This window comes from Anguilla rostrata, chromosome 5, assembly GCF_018555375.3.
Source record: "Anguilla rostrata isolate EN2019 chromosome 5, ASM1855537v3, whole genome shotgun sequence".
Classification (NCBI taxonomy): domain Eukaryota; kingdom Metazoa; phylum Chordata; class Actinopteri; order Anguilliformes; family Anguillidae; genus Anguilla; species Anguilla rostrata.
The window spans coordinates 46,356,461-46,373,339 of NC_057937.1; the positions used below are offsets into that span (position 1 = coordinate 46,356,461).

General features: G+C 41.4%; 1 protein-coding gene across 5 annotated transcripts in view; it reads right to left on the reverse strand.

Moving 5' to 3' along the window:
* arnt2 (aryl-hydrocarbon receptor nuclear translocator 2) overlaps positions 1-16,879 on the reverse strand; it is a 45,192-nt gene that overhangs the window by 20,752 nt on the left and 7,561 nt on the right. For 3 of the 5 annotated variants that reach the window (XM_064336611.1, XM_064336610.1, XM_064336612.1), the window contains 4 exons: positions 16,752-16,799; positions 13,104-13,317; positions 12,309-12,522; positions 2,581-2,683 (listed from right to left, as the gene is read on the reverse strand). In XM_064336611.1, the coding sequence (XP_064192681.1) occupies positions 2,581-2,683; positions 12,309-12,522; positions 13,104-13,317; positions 16,752-16,799 (579 nt within the window). Of the gene's footprint in view, positions 1-2,580; positions 2,684-12,308; positions 12,523-13,103; positions 13,318-14,069; positions 14,115-16,751; positions 16,800-16,879 lie in introns of all 5 variants that reach the window. The other 2 variants (XM_064336609.1, XM_064336608.1) reach the window with 1 other exon arrangement.

A 16,879-nucleotide genomic window follows, 5' to 3' on the forward strand; every position in this document is an offset into this window, starting at 1 on the left:
ACCTGATGCCATAGACAAATTGATTCTCTCTTCCTGAGAAATAAATTGTATCGATGTGACCTGCAATCACAATATGCAGGCGAGGCTATAGCTCTGGAAAAAACATTTTCAGTTTCACAGTTTATGGTCTGTGTCAAATCTAACTTTTGATATTGTTTCATGAATTACTGACCAAAACTGATCTTAATTCCAAAACAAAAATATTGTTATTGAGAACACTAGTAGAAAATGACGACTGGACAAAATACTGAAAACGTACAGTGTTGTGTATTTGCATTATTCATTTTTATAATAATATAAAAAAGAATGTCTTTGCTTAGGAAGGGTTCAGCAATCCAATACTAGGTTGAGTAACCCTGATGGGTTATGGGGTGGTCTCTTAATTTTATCCACAGCTGTATATAGAATATGCTTAAAGCATGTAGTTTTTATATACAGCAACAGTTAACTTAACACTTCTTTTGTCAGTGCCATAGAATACACGCAAATAAGGAGGTGCTGGAGACAGGCTCCTACCAGCAGAGCAGGAATATGCTGCATCTTATAGAGAAATTATGGTCTGGGGGCTCCTATCTGGACTACCTGAGGCAGATCTTACAAAACCTATGCTCTTCTTTACCTGCTATACTGGTGACTGATTCACTCTGTCCTTCTTCAGTGGTTCATGTCAAAATAAGGTCTAATTATGGCAACTGGGCATGTCCAAAACACGGTGTACAGTTAAAATTGGACATGCCCAGATGATGGTGGTAATATAACAGTAGCAGTAGCATTATTGTAATGACTACAGTACAGTACACGATGCAGAACTGCATGTACTGGTGGCAGAGCCCACTAATGTGGGAAAATCACAATGCACCACAGCGGTTGGCATAAATGTTCTTAAGGGGAACGCTGCAGGTGCGCCGATTGGCCAGTGTGCAGCCACACCTGCGTCACTCCCAACTTCCCACTCATGACCGCAGATATTAGCAGCCATTTCCCACTTGCTCCACATGTGCATCACCATTAAAAGCTTATTTGGCTACGCCTTGTTTTCTCAGTGGCAGTCCGCACCTTGCCTTTTACGATTCCAAATGTGCTGCCAGAAAAAAAATCCCTAAAAGGACAAACATCCATTGTGTGGTTTGGGGTGTTTACAGTTCGTGAACTATCAGAGACCTAAACCTAAATGCGGTTTTGTGATTAGGGCAATAAAAGAGGCAGGCAGAGCATACTACAGGCATGTACAGGAAACCCTCCCATGGCTCCATAAACCAACTGATAAAATTAGCATTATTTTAAGTAATCATGATAAAAATCTTAGATAATGTTGTATATTTTTTATACACAAGCAGAAAATCCATGGTCTCATTTATATTTTTTAAGGCTTGGATATCAATAGCCCCTCCTCCATCCACCTTCCCTTGTCACACGAGCTGGTTCGTGTGACCTTTACAAAAGTCACTCTAGATGTTTTTGAATGCGTGTCGTCAGTTAGTAACTATATGATATCAATGAAGGTGCACGAAATGAACCTGCTTTAAATATAAAACGTTATAAAAACCACAGATTTGGATGAAATACGAATGACACTCGTACAGTTTGGCAGCAGAGGTGCCTGCCTGCACATTTCACCCAGCCTGACAGACAGATACAAGAATATGTTTCTGGGATCCATGTCTGCACTGCTGGGATGAGCTCTGCCGGTGGCTATGCAGGGAATGCGGTCATTTGCAAGTTCTTTCTGTTCTCGGTTTTGACGGCTTGTCTGGAATCTGCACGCTTAAATTGATGATGCATTCAAGCTGTGGTTTTTTTTTTTTCTTTTTTTTTGGGGGGGGAAACCAGCTCTGGTTATTAGACAAGGCTTGCTCATTACATTTGGGATTTTTTATAAAGTGCTTCCACATGATACAGTACACACTGTGTGAGGGGTACCGTATTCAGAGAACTCACTGGATGAAAGCGTTGCCATGGTTTCACTCAAGAGGAGCCATCAAACCCACCAACCTCCAATTGCTGTAGATGGCTTATAAAAGTGTAAAAGAATCAGAGGCACTTTGTCTATTAGTGCAGTAGTTTCTATTCTTGTTCACTGGTAAGAAATGCTTGGTTAAATGGGTACTTTCAAAAAAATCAACCTGTTATTTACGGGCATATTTCATTTGCCTGTCACAGGCAAATTGCCAAACACTTGTTCTATCTCGAATACCCCAGCATGTGAGTGCTCGTATCCACCTCTTAAAAACAGAAGTTTCAAGCTCATGGAAACAATAGAAGTGTTTCAGCAAAAACAAATCAAACTAACCATATGTAATGACAAACAAATCCCTTGTGACCAGCACAAGGGTCAGTTCAATCTCTCCAAACAGCGTCCTGCCCTAGTCTTTGACGAGCAGGCACCAGGGAGCACTTTTTGTTCCCTTTGCTGTGATGACATTATGAGATCAGCAGCTGCAATTAATGAAGAATGTCAAATGAACCACAGAAAAGTTACAGTCGCTGAAATTCCTTTGCTTGCGGTTCGCTCGCGGCCAAAGCGCGAAGCGAGAGTGAAAAGGGGGCCTCCGTGAGCGCGCGCGTCCCCTCCTACGTTACCTCATCCTGCAGATGAAGGACCGCCTGGAGCCCATGCACATTCGCATGGAGGACTGCTGGCCCTCTTTCTTCACTGTGCCCGTCTTCAGATCCAGGATCCGCCCTGTAGGAAGAGCGAGAGGTCAAAAGGGGGGCTCCGTTTGTGCCGGGCCGCAAGGCCCAGCGGCGGACCGTACGCACGCTTTAATAAGCGCGCGACCGCGCGTTCCAATGGAGACCGCGGTAAATTACGGAGCAAAGCGCAGCCGGATTTGGGCGGCTGAGCCCAAATGGAAAAAGCGGCTCTGAAAATGCTTGTGGTGATAAAGATGGGGATTCAGACGCTGAAATATAGGTTTCCATAAAATCAGCAGTCAGCATGCTATGCAAATGAAATTTCTCAATTGATCAATTAGAGAATGATTCATACCAGCAGAGACGGTTAAAATGCCTGCTGTAATAACACTGTCATTGTAATTATTGCTCTTTTTTTTTTGTTTGCTTTCCAGAGGAAATGCCAGCGATTGCACAACACCAGTATGCATCGGTGTTGTATCAGTACGTACCTGAGGCTTTATGGTCTTTAAATGAGAATCATATGTAATACATTTTTTCTCAGTCTCGGCAGATATTTTTTTTAAAATGTGTCCGCAAGGGACCAACACTGTCAACCCAGAAGAGAGACAGAACTTAAACATTTTCTCACTTTACAAAAAGGGGAGAGGCCTAGCTGTTCATCACAGCAAAGAATGGGGCATTCAAAGTCCAAATGAACTGGAACGGTTTCATTGCAACATTTATTTATTTTTTTTAAAAAAGGGTTCTGTATGTATTCTGGACTATTATTAAATTATTCATCTGCACAAGGAGCATGAAACAGTCATTAAAATATGTCTGAACTCTTATTCTCTATGCATTTGTTTTACATGAATGAATTCCAATAATTCATCAGAATCCTTTTTCTACCCTTCCGATTACCCTTGAAAATGCAATACAAATATTATTGTTCTACTTTTATTAGTAAATAACATAGCACTACTTATAAGATGTTTTGCTTTACTAAATCCATGTGATAAATTCCTGTCAAAAGATAATTACTTATATTCTATACTTACATTTGTACTTGTAATTAAGGAAAATGAAACTCCACAACTCTATGTATCTTGCTAGTTAGCAACTTTGTAGCAATGATAACTTGTGACAATTACATATCAGATATCTGTCCTTTGTCCACTACATAAATATACCCACATTTATCACCAGGCCTTAAAATTGTTTTTATGTACAACTCTGCCACAACTGTCACAACAGAGATCTACACTAACTTCCTGGGCAGCTAGGATATAAGATGAAGATCATGCAGCAATGAGGCATGTTCTAAAAACAAAAGGATAATCTCCATATGTTGTAGGAAAACACATCAAAAGTCAAATGTAACAACCAGCTGTCAGTTACTGGAGCTCTTCATTTAATTCACACACAGAATCCTGCTCACGTTGCGAAACAGGTAAGGCAGTAAGCGCCAGCTAAAAACTGATTAAATCTTCAATTTTTCTCTTAATAAAATATAAAAACACATATACATATATATACACACATATATTACAGGCCAAACATATTAGGCCACCAGTACTTTTTAAAAAAAACTTTAGGTAGAGAAGAATTCAGTTAATATATACACATTTATGATTGAAGGGAGAAAAAAAACAGACAGTCAGACAATGACTTCAGTGGAAGACTGAAAATAAAGACACTGAACCAGAACTGTTAGCTCAGCAGTAAGCAAGAATGTGCTGCTATATTTCTGAGACATAAAAGAATGGTTTGGATTTATGTGATGAGGAAGAGAGCTTAAAAAACAACAGCATTTCACTCCGTAAAGAAAAGTGCTTTTTTTCTCCTCCAGTGTTTGAAAGGTGTTGAAAAAGAAAAGAAAAAACGTACCAGCCACAAAAATTTTCCATCACAATAAACAAACCAGACACAGCAAGACAACTGTATGATTCAGCTCTTTGTCCTGTTGAACAATTTGGTCATGACGGCAATAAGCATGATCTAAGCTCAAAGTCATGTCCACAGACAAATAATTGTTGACGTTGGTCACTAAAACGTGCAAAGCAACTTTGACAAACTAAACTGGTGACAGCTGTTCCGGTCCCTGTGACTCGTAGCGGATATCTTTTTTTGTATTGTTTTTCACTCGGGAAAACTGACTACCAATTTCCAGGATTGATATTTAACCCATGGTGAAGCACAAGCAGCCTCTTGGACAAAAAATAAGCTTTTTCTTGTAGGCGTTCAAAAGGTTAAGTCAAAATTGTGTAAATAAAGCAGATATAAAACAGGCCTTACAAAAAGGCCTTACAAAAAGGCAAACTGACAATAGCAGACACAGCGCACAAGAGATATTACAACCTGGCTTTGTCTATCTATAATTCTCCCTCTTAATTTTCATCTCTGATTCCACAGACATGACCTTTGTGACACAACATGGCTGCCATGTACCTCCAGTTGGGATTTCCTTCTCTCACAGGTTTGAGGAAATAGTAGTATTCATACAAATGAGAGCCCTTTCGCATTAACCCAATCAAAACAGACTCATGATGCTTACAACATCCACGCTATAAACTTGAATTGTTATGAATAAAGGCGCGCTGCACAGTATTTCAATTTAAACAGAAGTATAAAATGACTCCCTGATTGCGTATATCGACACAAAATCACAACCAAAGCATGCAAGTATTCTGGGGCGATACTGGCATGCTTTGGTTGAGAATTTGCTTGGATATACACAGTTGCCGTACTTCGGGATTAAGTACTTTCCAATGAAACAGTACACAACAAGGTCTGCGGATGTTCGTGAGTAATTGTGTCATTACATTTGGAAAGAGAAACTGCCGTTGAGTTTTTCAAATGTAAATTTTTGGTACTTTGACCACCACAAACATCGGCACTGTTGAGGACCATTGTATCAGGGTGAGCCGCAGCGGATATCTATAAAACTCAGCAAAGCTTTCTGAATGGATACATGGCACTCCGGCTAAGTGGAAATATAGCCTTATTTTATTTTTGGGTGAACTGCCCCTTTTAGATGACTCCGAACAAGCCTCCAACACGAGCCAAACAGATTATTTTATTCGCTGAAAAGTGGGTTCTCTGCCCTTTCTAGAAAAGTAATAGGACAACTCCAGCATGTTCAAATTGCAGCAGCCAGAGTTCTAACTGGAACCATAAAGAGAGAGAACATCGCGCCAGATTTAAGATCCGTTCACTGGCTACCAGTTAAATTCAAACTGATGTTAAAATCCTGATGCTTGTGTTTCAAATCTGTTAATGGTTTATCCCCTGAGTACATTGATGACATGCTGCCTAATTACATTCCAGGTAGAACTTTCAGATCCACTCTAATCTACTAATAGTCCCAAAAACCAAATCAAAAACATATGGAGATGCTCCATTCAGCTCCAATGGGCCTAGGCTCAGGAACAATCTCCTGGTGGATCTCAGAGCAGTTACATCAGTTGAGGCTTTCAAACACATGATAAAAACTCCCCTTTTCAGCTTGGCCTATACTGTACATAAAACCAGCTTTTCATTGGCGTGTTCTTAATTAATGTACATTTTTCGTGATGCTATATGTGTGCGTCTCTTTACGTGCGTATCCACAAGCCCTCTGTATTTTTTTTGTTTTTATACTTTCTATTTATCTATGTATTTAATTAGTCTACTGTATATTTCTTTTTTCTCTTGTCTGTTGCTTTTTGCATTGCTATGCCTTGTAAAGCACATTGAACTTAATATACCGGATGAAGTATGCTCTGAGTGAGTGAGTGAGTGAGTGAGTGAGTGGGTGAGTGAGTGAATGAGTGAATGAGTGAGTGAGTGAGTGAGTGAGTGAATGAATGAATGAATTAATGAAAACTGTCAATAGAAACTGTGTATAGAAGCCTAGCAAGGTTGACACTGAGCACACAGTGTGCTACCAAAACAATAAAATGATTGGTCAGACTTGACCTTCCAGTTTTCCCAGGGATGCACGCAAAAAGATCTTTGCGAAACATTTCCCGTACTTTCCCCATTTGACTCAATTTTTAAAAATCTGTGAGAGCCGATCATCAAAAAACCAAATGAGTCAAGATCTGTTCAATGCTAGCTTTACCAGCAGATGCTTTCCACATTTCGCTTAATGTCAGATGAGTAATATTTTCTCTTGTTTAGAACAAACTTAGCACTGGAGGCTTTTTCGTTCCAACGTCCAGCGTGCGCTTGGACCAGGTTCACCCGTGTTCCTCTTCTGGTGTTCCCGAAGCAGTGCACAGCAGGGTCGCGTTTGCCTTGGACCGAGTTCCTGCTGGAGCCCCGCTAAGACGCAGCGTGGCGCGGCGGCAAGAATAACACCTGGCGCTGCCACTTCATCTACCAGCGCCACCATAAGCGACGTCCTACGGAGGGCTTTGTCTGCTTTCCGATAAGAAAACGGAAAGCGTTTCAAAAAGACGTGTGGGAAAGCAACAGGAAATGACTGTTGCTCATGAGACGCAGGATACTGAGACGGGGACGACAACAGAAGTAGATCCAAAGTAAATGGCGGCTCCTGAAGGGTTGGCTCGTGCCCATAAGAAAACCTAACTGCATCCTTAGCAAACATGACATCTAACCTTCCCATTACATACACATTTCATACGCCACAGAGAAAGGCTAAATCTGCAAGAATGGGGGGGGGGGGGGGGCGTCATGAAGGTTACAGAAAATGGAAGTAAGAGTGTAAGAAGAAGAGGGTGAATGCGAAAGGACAAAAGAAAGGAAACGGGAGAGGGAGGTGTGCGGGTGGCCTTAGCATGCAAGCTCCACGGCCCCCATTCGTTTCGATGTGGACCTCTACAGGCAACCTTATTATTATCATTCTTACTCTGACAGACCATAATAATTACAGAATCGTCCTAAGGCAGAAAAACAAAACAAAACAAAACAGAAAAAATAATAATTTAACTGTCACTGATGCACGGTTAGCTCACATGCAGGATAAAAGCAAAACGTTTCATCCTTGAGATGCTGCTGCGTCTGTGTTTAGAAAAAAACCGCACATTTAGAAAGAGAAAAAAAATCATTTCTTTCTCTGTAGTAAGTCACTTTCAATAGTTGATCGTGACATAATGCGTTTTATAATAGCAGTGGGTCTGAATAGCTTTAGAACCTAGCTAAAGCTCCTGGCTATCATGGGGAGAATAATACAAAACAAACTGAATCATATGTCTCCAGTACAATTTCCAGACCTACATAAGTAATGATAAAAAACCAAGCATTCATTATTGAATCACTTGCTTTGAATAGACATCAGAAGGTCACAAACAAGATGGATACACAAATACGTATTAATGTCTAGTGTCCTACAAAAACCTTCCCGACATGACACATCAAAAATTTCAATTCACTTCTCAACAATTCTCAGTGCATCAGCATTGATTGTGATGTTAACAAGTCAGTGATGTTAAAAAAAAACATTAAGTCCTCCCCTTACACACATTATTTACAATGATGAATAAGAATGTGGGAAAAAAATGATGGGGAAAAAAAAAAGTATTTTGTGAAATATGCATAACACAATGACATCTGTATCAATTTCAAAGATTAATCATTTAGGGAGACTGACCAATGATTCATTTACATGTTGTAAAGTGTAGGTTAAATAGAGACCCACATTAAAGACAATGTGAGTCATCAAAACCTGGATTAACACTTTCCATGAAAAATGAGAATGTAGCCACCAGTTATTTAGCCTGCACAAAAGCACAAATACCAAAGGCTGACAATGCACATCATTTCACAGGGATTTTCTTGAATGACAGTTACACAAGGGACACTGGCATGCATTCCTTTGTTCTTGCAGTCCCATGGTTCATTTGTCTTGGGACTTCTACATGAAACACAGTGGGTGGGGCATCCCAAAATTCAGCAACCAATTTCACAGTTTTACAAGAAAACTAGATACTTAGAATAGAACAAGACTGCCAAATCATGGGTGGTTACCTGCCAAAGTGGCTGGCACAGCACACAAAGTTACCAGCCACAAATTAAATTTCACAAGCATTTGGCTTGTGGCTGATGTTCATTTCACACCGTTTCAACAGCCTGGATCACAGAGAATTCCAGACACTCAAAGTGCTTTACAGTGACCAGGGGGAATTCACCTCACCCACCACCAATGTGTAGCACCCACCTGGGTGATGTCCGGCAGCCCTTCTTTTTCCAGAAAGCTCACCACACATCAGTTGAGGTTACAGCTGGCTCTTAAGAGAAACTTGGGAAAAATCCTCTCTGCCTTACTCTTTCTAAACTTTCCACAACACAGTGCGACTTTCTGTCACTCCAACATAAAAAAAACAACCCTCAAGTCCTCCTCTGACCAATAAGAGCCACACAGTGGAAAGGTAAGAGTGATTTTGGCTGCAATCTTTTGCCCCGAGAAGACTCGGGACCAGACATCTAAGATGCAAAATCACTTTTAATCAATTATGCATGCCAGTCCATGCATGCCAGTTTCTCTCGCCATTAGGCACAAGGTCGGATGAAAAAGACAGAAAAAAGAGCTTCATGCTTCATCTCCCTTCAAAAACGGGGCTCATCAAAACCTTGTTGGGAAAATGTCAGTCTTGACATTCTTAAAGGCCAGGTTTGTGTTCCACCTTATAAAGAAGTGATAAAGTGACCGAACACACTTCCCCTTTCTTAATTCCCTGATTTCCAGTGTAATGTTCCAGCTGAGCTCCTGTCCACAATAAAAAAACAAATCTAATAGTCTTAATTGCCTAATCAAATAAGCGTTTGGACAATGTCTTGCCAAATATTGAATTACTGAAAACAAGCAACTTGTTACGTTTAAATGCTTTTCAGACCATAAGCAATGTAAACAAACTGTAACTTACACTGAGATCAGAGAGTACAGTACATATACCAGATCAGTCCCACAGCAGCCCTGGCTAGTGAGCTTGTGGTAAAGGAGGCAGAAAATTTACCTTCCAACCGATCATTGTGCTTGACTGGTTTTTGCTTGTTTTGCTCGATCGAGTGTTCCAGTTAGCGGAATAATCTGTACGGACCGGAGTGAAATTCTGCTCTGCTCATTGTCTAATATGGTAGTTCTATTCCCTTGTGTGGATGAAGCGCAGTTAAATGACAGTTAATTTATGTTAAATGATGCAATTTAGCCACTGTGAAGACAATACGTTTAACTAGGAACGGTAAAATGTCCTGTAACTGCATATCACGCAATCTTTCAGGGGGAAGAACAACAAAGCCAAGTGAGTGAATTCAGGAAATTAGGTCACTTACACAAGCATTTCAACCGGAGACTCTGCCGCAATGAGAGGCTCCTTAGCTCTCCAGAAAGCAGTGGAGAACAAAAAGGTGATCTATCCATGTCAGGAGCCTGCAACCCTGGTCCCGGAGAGCCACAGGCTCTGCTGGTTTTTACTACTTTGCACGTAATTAATCAATTAGAGCACTTTATTACAGTTAACTCACTTCACCTGGTCACTTGGGTTTGACCTGGGTGATTTTAAGGTGAAAACTAAAACCAACAGAGCTCATGGCTCTCCAGGACAAGGGTCACAGAACCCCGGGATCATGTGATCAAAGAAGTCCAGTTTTGCAACACAAAAAAATGAAAGAATGCCACCACAAGAGGCAGTTAGAAAGGAAATTAACTACCAATTAGCATGAATTATTCAGATGACAGCCTGCTTGGCCATTAACAAACAAAACAATGTTGAGAAATTAATCAGTTGAAAGGTAAAATACATCACCCCCAACCAACAGGGAGCCCTGCCTCTACAGCAAGATATTTATTCTCATGACACCATCTACTCATCTGATTATAGCTAGCCTAATAACACATTTCTAATTCCTTAGAAATTACTTATAACTGCAACTCTGCCACATAAAACAATAATAGTCAGACCTCTAATAAACTATGCAATTAAAGTCAAACTCTGAAGTAATCTATATTTCAAGAAGTCAACCAAACCCACTCAAAGGAATGTAAAATCCTTTAAAATTGTTATGGATTTTCCTCTTTAATCAAATTTTCCACTGCTGGACTCCTCCAACTTCTCATCAAAGGAGGCTTGTGACAAGTCAACGCAGTGAGATAATTTCTGACAATATGGATTACACGATTCCAGAGAAGTAAGTGTATTCTACAAATTCCTTTGTCTTTATGCAAACATAGCTATATTTGTCTGTGTTGGCTGAGATGCCCAGGCAGTGCAGATCATTTCCCCCTCACATATTTGTGTTATAGGTCCCTCTAGTGGTGTGCACTTGCAATCCCTGTAGGCTTTCCATCTGTTCTCCTCAGCTGCTGAGGTTTCTTTGGAAATTTAAGTCATCTGGTATTCATGAACCGTAAAAAATGGAAACTACAGTATCAGGCAGCCAAACCACTCTATACGAGACCATTACTAGCAGTAACAGACTACACAAAGAGTCCTACCTGCCACAGTTCTCACAAGCCTCTTTCAAACTTCTGTGGAAATGAATCTTAAGTAAAAAGCTGACTGCTATCTGGACTTCTTTCACATGGGACACATTGGCACACAGTTGGTGTAGCACAATTCACAGTGCACTGGGCATAGTCACCGCTAATCTTCTGGTGTGCGGAGCGCATACTAATGTACAGACAAATTCTTACGGCTTCAAAACCTTAAAAAATGTTGGTAACAGTATTTGGAATCGTTGCTTTGTTTAGACCCTTTATTAATGGACATAATTCACAGTTCATTGCATTCAGGCTTTGACAAATTCTTCAAGGCCAAAACAAGTCGCATATTATGGCCTCTTTCTTTTTTTTTTTTACCAGAAAGATGCACAATAAAGAAGGTGCATTAGAGTGCTAACCTTAATGTGACTCGACACAATGGAATTACATTCAGGGTACTCAAACAGTTGACGTGACAATTGCCAGTAAGACTGGGTTATGGCAGAGTAAGAGTCTGTTTAAAAGCGGCAAATGCAAAGTATGCTTTTAAGCAAACAAACAGAAGAGTTGACAGTAAAAAGGAGGGAACATTTGGAGCTTGGTGATTAGCAGTGGCATGTCACCATTCATCCACCAGCTCCACTCAACCAGTCTGTGGCTGACAGCTGCAATTCATGCGATGGTAGCTTTCACAGTACGGTTCATTTCAGAAGCCAGCTTTAGCTGAATGAAGCTAGAGGCAATGCCCCACATACAACTCCACTCCAGTCCAGTCATAAATCTCAAAGGCACCCCAAGGCCCCCCACACATTACATTACATTCATTTGGCAGACGCTTTTATCCAAAGCGACGTACAAAAAGTGCATTTCATGGTCGTAGACAACTGCTGAACATGGGTTCAGTAAGGTACAATACTTATTTTGTACAGCTATTTCTAGCCGAGAACAATGAACACTATTCTGGTCTAACATCTGCAAAGCCAACCAGGCAGAAGAATAAGCTACAGTATTAGGACAAATACAAATTACCAAGAAGTGCAGGGATGGGGCAACATGTAACATGTAACACACCTTCCCCATCTCTATCAATTTCTTGATGCATTCCAACTAGCCCAAACCCACTTACCTGAAAGAGTCCTCCATGGTGCCCCGCCCATTTACCCCAAGCCACCAATAACAGCCTACACACACTACAGCCTTACGTTTGCATTTGAGTTCTCTGAGGTGCCGCAGCATAAGATAGAGAATGCAGGCATACCCCTGTGCCCCATACCTGTCATGGAGTTCTCAGAGGTGCTGAGCTGCTCCCTCAGCTTGTCCACGTCGTCCGGGTGGACCTGGTCGTACAGCGTGCTCCCGAACCACTCCTGCTGCGGATGGTTCAGCACGGGCGTCACCGAGTCCGACACGTAGATCACCCGGCCCGTCTCCGCCGCCACCACGAACAGGAAGCCGTCCGCCGCCTCCAAAATCAGGTGCTTCAGCTCCTGCCAAACGGACAGATGGACAGTCACACCATGAGTTAGAGCCAATGAATCATACGGAGAAGTCTAAAGGCCAGGAAAGACACAGTCTAAAAGCTCTGTCCGGTTCAGATACGAGCAGCTTATCATGGGTTGTTCAGACTTGTTTGCCCCTAGGTGCTTTGGCAAACCTCCAAGATCGTTCAGATTTATTGAGACTCATATATAGTAAGTCAGTGCCAAAGTGTGTGAGGCACAATTATTTTGCAACAGAAAAATAGAGAGAATAACATTGAATAGCCTGACTGAAAGAAAACACGCCCTCTAGTGGCCTTGATGGGACGTGCGCTAATCTAGATTCGAGATGCATGGGCCCTGTTTTTTCGTGAAACAGGGCCCCTGTCACACATGGGCCCAGTTTCACAAAGCAGGATTACTGAATCAGCTAGATAACTGCACAGAGTAAAAGCCGGAGCGCTCCCAAACATGGAACATGGACTGACGCAAAAAGAGCTACGCCGGCCGGGTTTGCTAACGCAGGGTTAGCCAGCTCAGTAACCCTGCTTCGGGAAACACCGCCCTGGCGGCCCAGGGACGGAGCGCACCTGTTCGGTCAGGAAGGAGGGCTTGTAGGCCCCGTCGGTGGAGGTGTTCCCCGTGCCCCGCATGCTCTTCATGTGCGACACGGCCATGCGCAGGATGGTCAGCTTGTCGGGCTTGCGGGCCAGGGCGCTGCAGGTGGGCACCATGTCCGACAGCTCCGTGATGTACTGGGTCATCTTGTTCCGCCGGCGCCGCTCGATCTCGCTGTGGTTCTCTCTGCGCGGCGGGAGGGAGAGAGACGGCCAGTTAGCTCCCAGACGAGGGCGTACCGAAGACAGCCCCAAACGGCTGTCGCCGACGCGGGACGGTCGCGCCAAACGGGCTCCTGCACTCGAGCCACACACCTACCAACGGCTGGGCACTGACTGCCTTTACGTTACTGACTTTCAGTCACTTAGATGTCTTCAAAGACATTACAATTTTTTTAAAGTTTTTTTTTTTTAGTTATGAAGTACAGAAGTCTTTCTTTCGCTTCTCTGGACTGTGTTTTCTGAGAATATAAAAAGAAAAGTGCATTCATTAAAATATATATACAGTGTACCAACTCACAAATAGACTGCAATCTACACTAGAGAACTTTTAACTTCAGCAACACTGCCATATTCAATTTGGAAAGTTTACTTCTGAGCATCCATATTTATATCAGTGATAGCAGCAGTACATCATGCTTGGAGACATTCTAACACTCAAGTCTTAATACACCTAAAATACATACAGGCAAATTTAATGCCTACAATTCATCTACAATGAAATATGTACCTTTTCAGAATGAGTATATAGACTGTTTATAGGAGGACAGCAGAATACACATATTGCCTATAATTTTCTGCTACGGAATTGAATAATACTGTACAGCTCCTAGCTGACAATAATCTCAAGACTCTCTTTGCTTGTAGTCTTGGGTCTTAAGAGCCTTCAAGTCAGTGCTCAATGTACAATCCTCTAAAGCTCTTGTAGGCCAGCCCTACCTGGCAAATCTTTCCTTATCACCAGGAATCTGATCATCATCATACCTAGAAACAAAATGCAATAGACAACATTCACTAATCGGATGCAACTGCAACCAAAACCAAGAAACCTTTCAGTGACCAAAAGTTGTTCTGTACTATTAAAACTGTATGAAATATACCTCAGTACTTGTATATTTTATAGTTTTTCAAGTTCATCAGGGTAGGAATAGAAAAGCAGCGTACTGTAATTTGTGAAACATTGGAAGGGGTGGCTCATATACAAATGACAATGGCATGCTTCCTGGCTACTGTTTGCACCACAGAGACTGCATGCGACTATGGATGAAAGAATTATAAAACAAAAATAGAATGAATTATTAAAGTTGCTGTATCCTCTAAGTGAGCTCCATGTTTGGGACAAAGATGGTTTTTTTTTTCTTCCCCCTTGATTTGGCACTGTACTCTACCATTTTAGATTTGTAAGCAAACTGCTCGCAAATTATACATTCTCAGCTTGTATTAAAGGGTCTTTCTTATACATTTTGGCTTCACCATGTAGACATTACAGCACTTTTATTTTATTACATAGGGCCCCTCCCACCATTTCAGGGCATTATACCATTTAGAACATATTAATGATATGTAAATGAAAGCAGTCAGGTTTAGTACTGTGTTGCATATCCTTTGCACGCAATGACTGCTTGAAGTCTGTGACCCATAGACTTCACCAGCTGCTGCATGTCTTCTCTAGTGTTGTTTTGCCAGGCCTGTACTGCAGCCATCTTCAACGAACTTCTGCTTCTTTTGGGAGCTAGTTTTCTCTTCATCATATGAAACACAGGTTCAATACTGATACAAGTGAATCTTGGTCTCAATTGTTCACAAGACCTTTTTCCAAAAGCAGGCTTTTTTTAAGTAGTTCTTAGCAAACTGTAACTTGGCCATACTGTTTCTGTGACTAGATAGTAGTTTGCACCTTGCAGTCTAGCCTCTGCAGTTCTGTTCATGAAAATCTTCTGTGGACAGTAGCCACTGACATATCCTGAAGAGTGTTTCTGATCTGTTGGACAGGTGTTAGGGGGTTTTTCTTATTTCTCCTTCCTTGACTTTCAGTGGCACAACTCTGCTCCTCATGTTGACAAATGCTAATCACAGAATCCAAAGGCAATCAAAAGCCTAGAATCAAGACCAGATACTGAATGTTCTCTTATACCTGCACTAAGGAAGCAACTGACCAAATCCGAATAATCAGAAGCACCAGTGAAGCCATTGCTCCCAAACATTATGATTCCCTGAAATGGGGGGACTATGTAAAAAAAGTTGTCATTTATAAATGGTGAAACCAAAATGTAGAGAAATAAATCTGAGAATGTCCAATTAACCACATGTGAATTGTTTGATTACAAATATGAAATTGTGCAGTAGAGAGCAACATCAAGAAAAAATGTGTTTGTCTCAAACATTGTGGAGCTCACTGTATATGGCAGACAAAATATTCAGTAACAGGGTCTTGGGAGGGTCCCAAAGAGAGCTATATAAAGTCCTCCATAAGCACTACATAAACTTAAATGAATTATTAGTGCATTAATATACACGTCAGCTTTACTGTTAATTATTTTTTACACTTGCTATAAGACGACAATGCCATTTATGATAAGAATGGTGACAGAACTCACAGCTCAAATGTCTGACTCTAAAACAGATGAAATATTTAGGAATGTTCATGCAGTTCTCAAGAAAGCTTCACACAGTTCATTTGTGGGCCCTTTCAAATAGCGTCACCAGTAGTGACACGAGTGACAAGTGATTATTCCCACTGTTTTTAGAACAGTTCCTGGGAAAGAGGTCTAGGCCGTCTGACACAGAGCCTGAGGCCCAGGTGCACTTGAAACCACACTGTGACGGATGCTTCGCTCAGCGTTTTACAGGTCATACGTGGCCTTCTGAGTGTGTGGGTGCCCACGTTACCACAGAGCCTGGCCTGAATACAGCAGGGTCACCGCCGGCAGCTACCGGCACCTTTAAAGGCAAAGCTGTTGTGACGAGGTCAATTTACAAACTGCAAATGGATCTTCCAACACCGATACGCGAACACAGACACTAGAAAAGAATTAGACCTGCCAGTTAGTCCCCAAATAACTGTTCCACTGTAGTCCTATCCATGTATTCATTTTAGAAAATAACTGCTGGCGAAAACCTATTTTTCTGAAATTGGATTCAGTTCTTCCTTTTTCCAGCAGAGGGCCCCGTCTCCTTTTTAATAGTCAATGCTCAAGCAATGCCAATTTAGTACAAAATGGATACAGGTTCTTTAAAGAGAACAGTAATAAAAGACACACATAAATAAAACATGAGACAATGATTGAAAGAGAATTAATCTAGTGAGAGGTATGCCGAACAGACATTGAAATGCTTATGACTACAACCATGTTCAGAACATGCTAGAAAGAAACTGTATTAAAAAAGTGGTCAGCGTATGTGGAACAAAAACAGTGGAGAGATAAAACTGCAGATGTCTTTGTATGTAGCGGGCTCAGTGAAAATGTCAATGGTGACTCTAGACAAGTACACTCATGAATACATTAGCAGCAATACCAAAATAACACATCAAACCAGACTAGACATCAAAGCCACCTCACCAAGCGACAGAATGACAAACCGACATGGAGAATGTACTGGGCTGTATTTCGCTTGGCTCACCTTGAAAATTTGCTTGGTCCTTCTCCATCCTCGTCATCAAAGTCCATCCTGCGAATCAACAATTGAAAGAAAAGCTCTTTTGTTATTCATTTAAGGACTTATTCCCACCCACATCACTATTTGGCCAC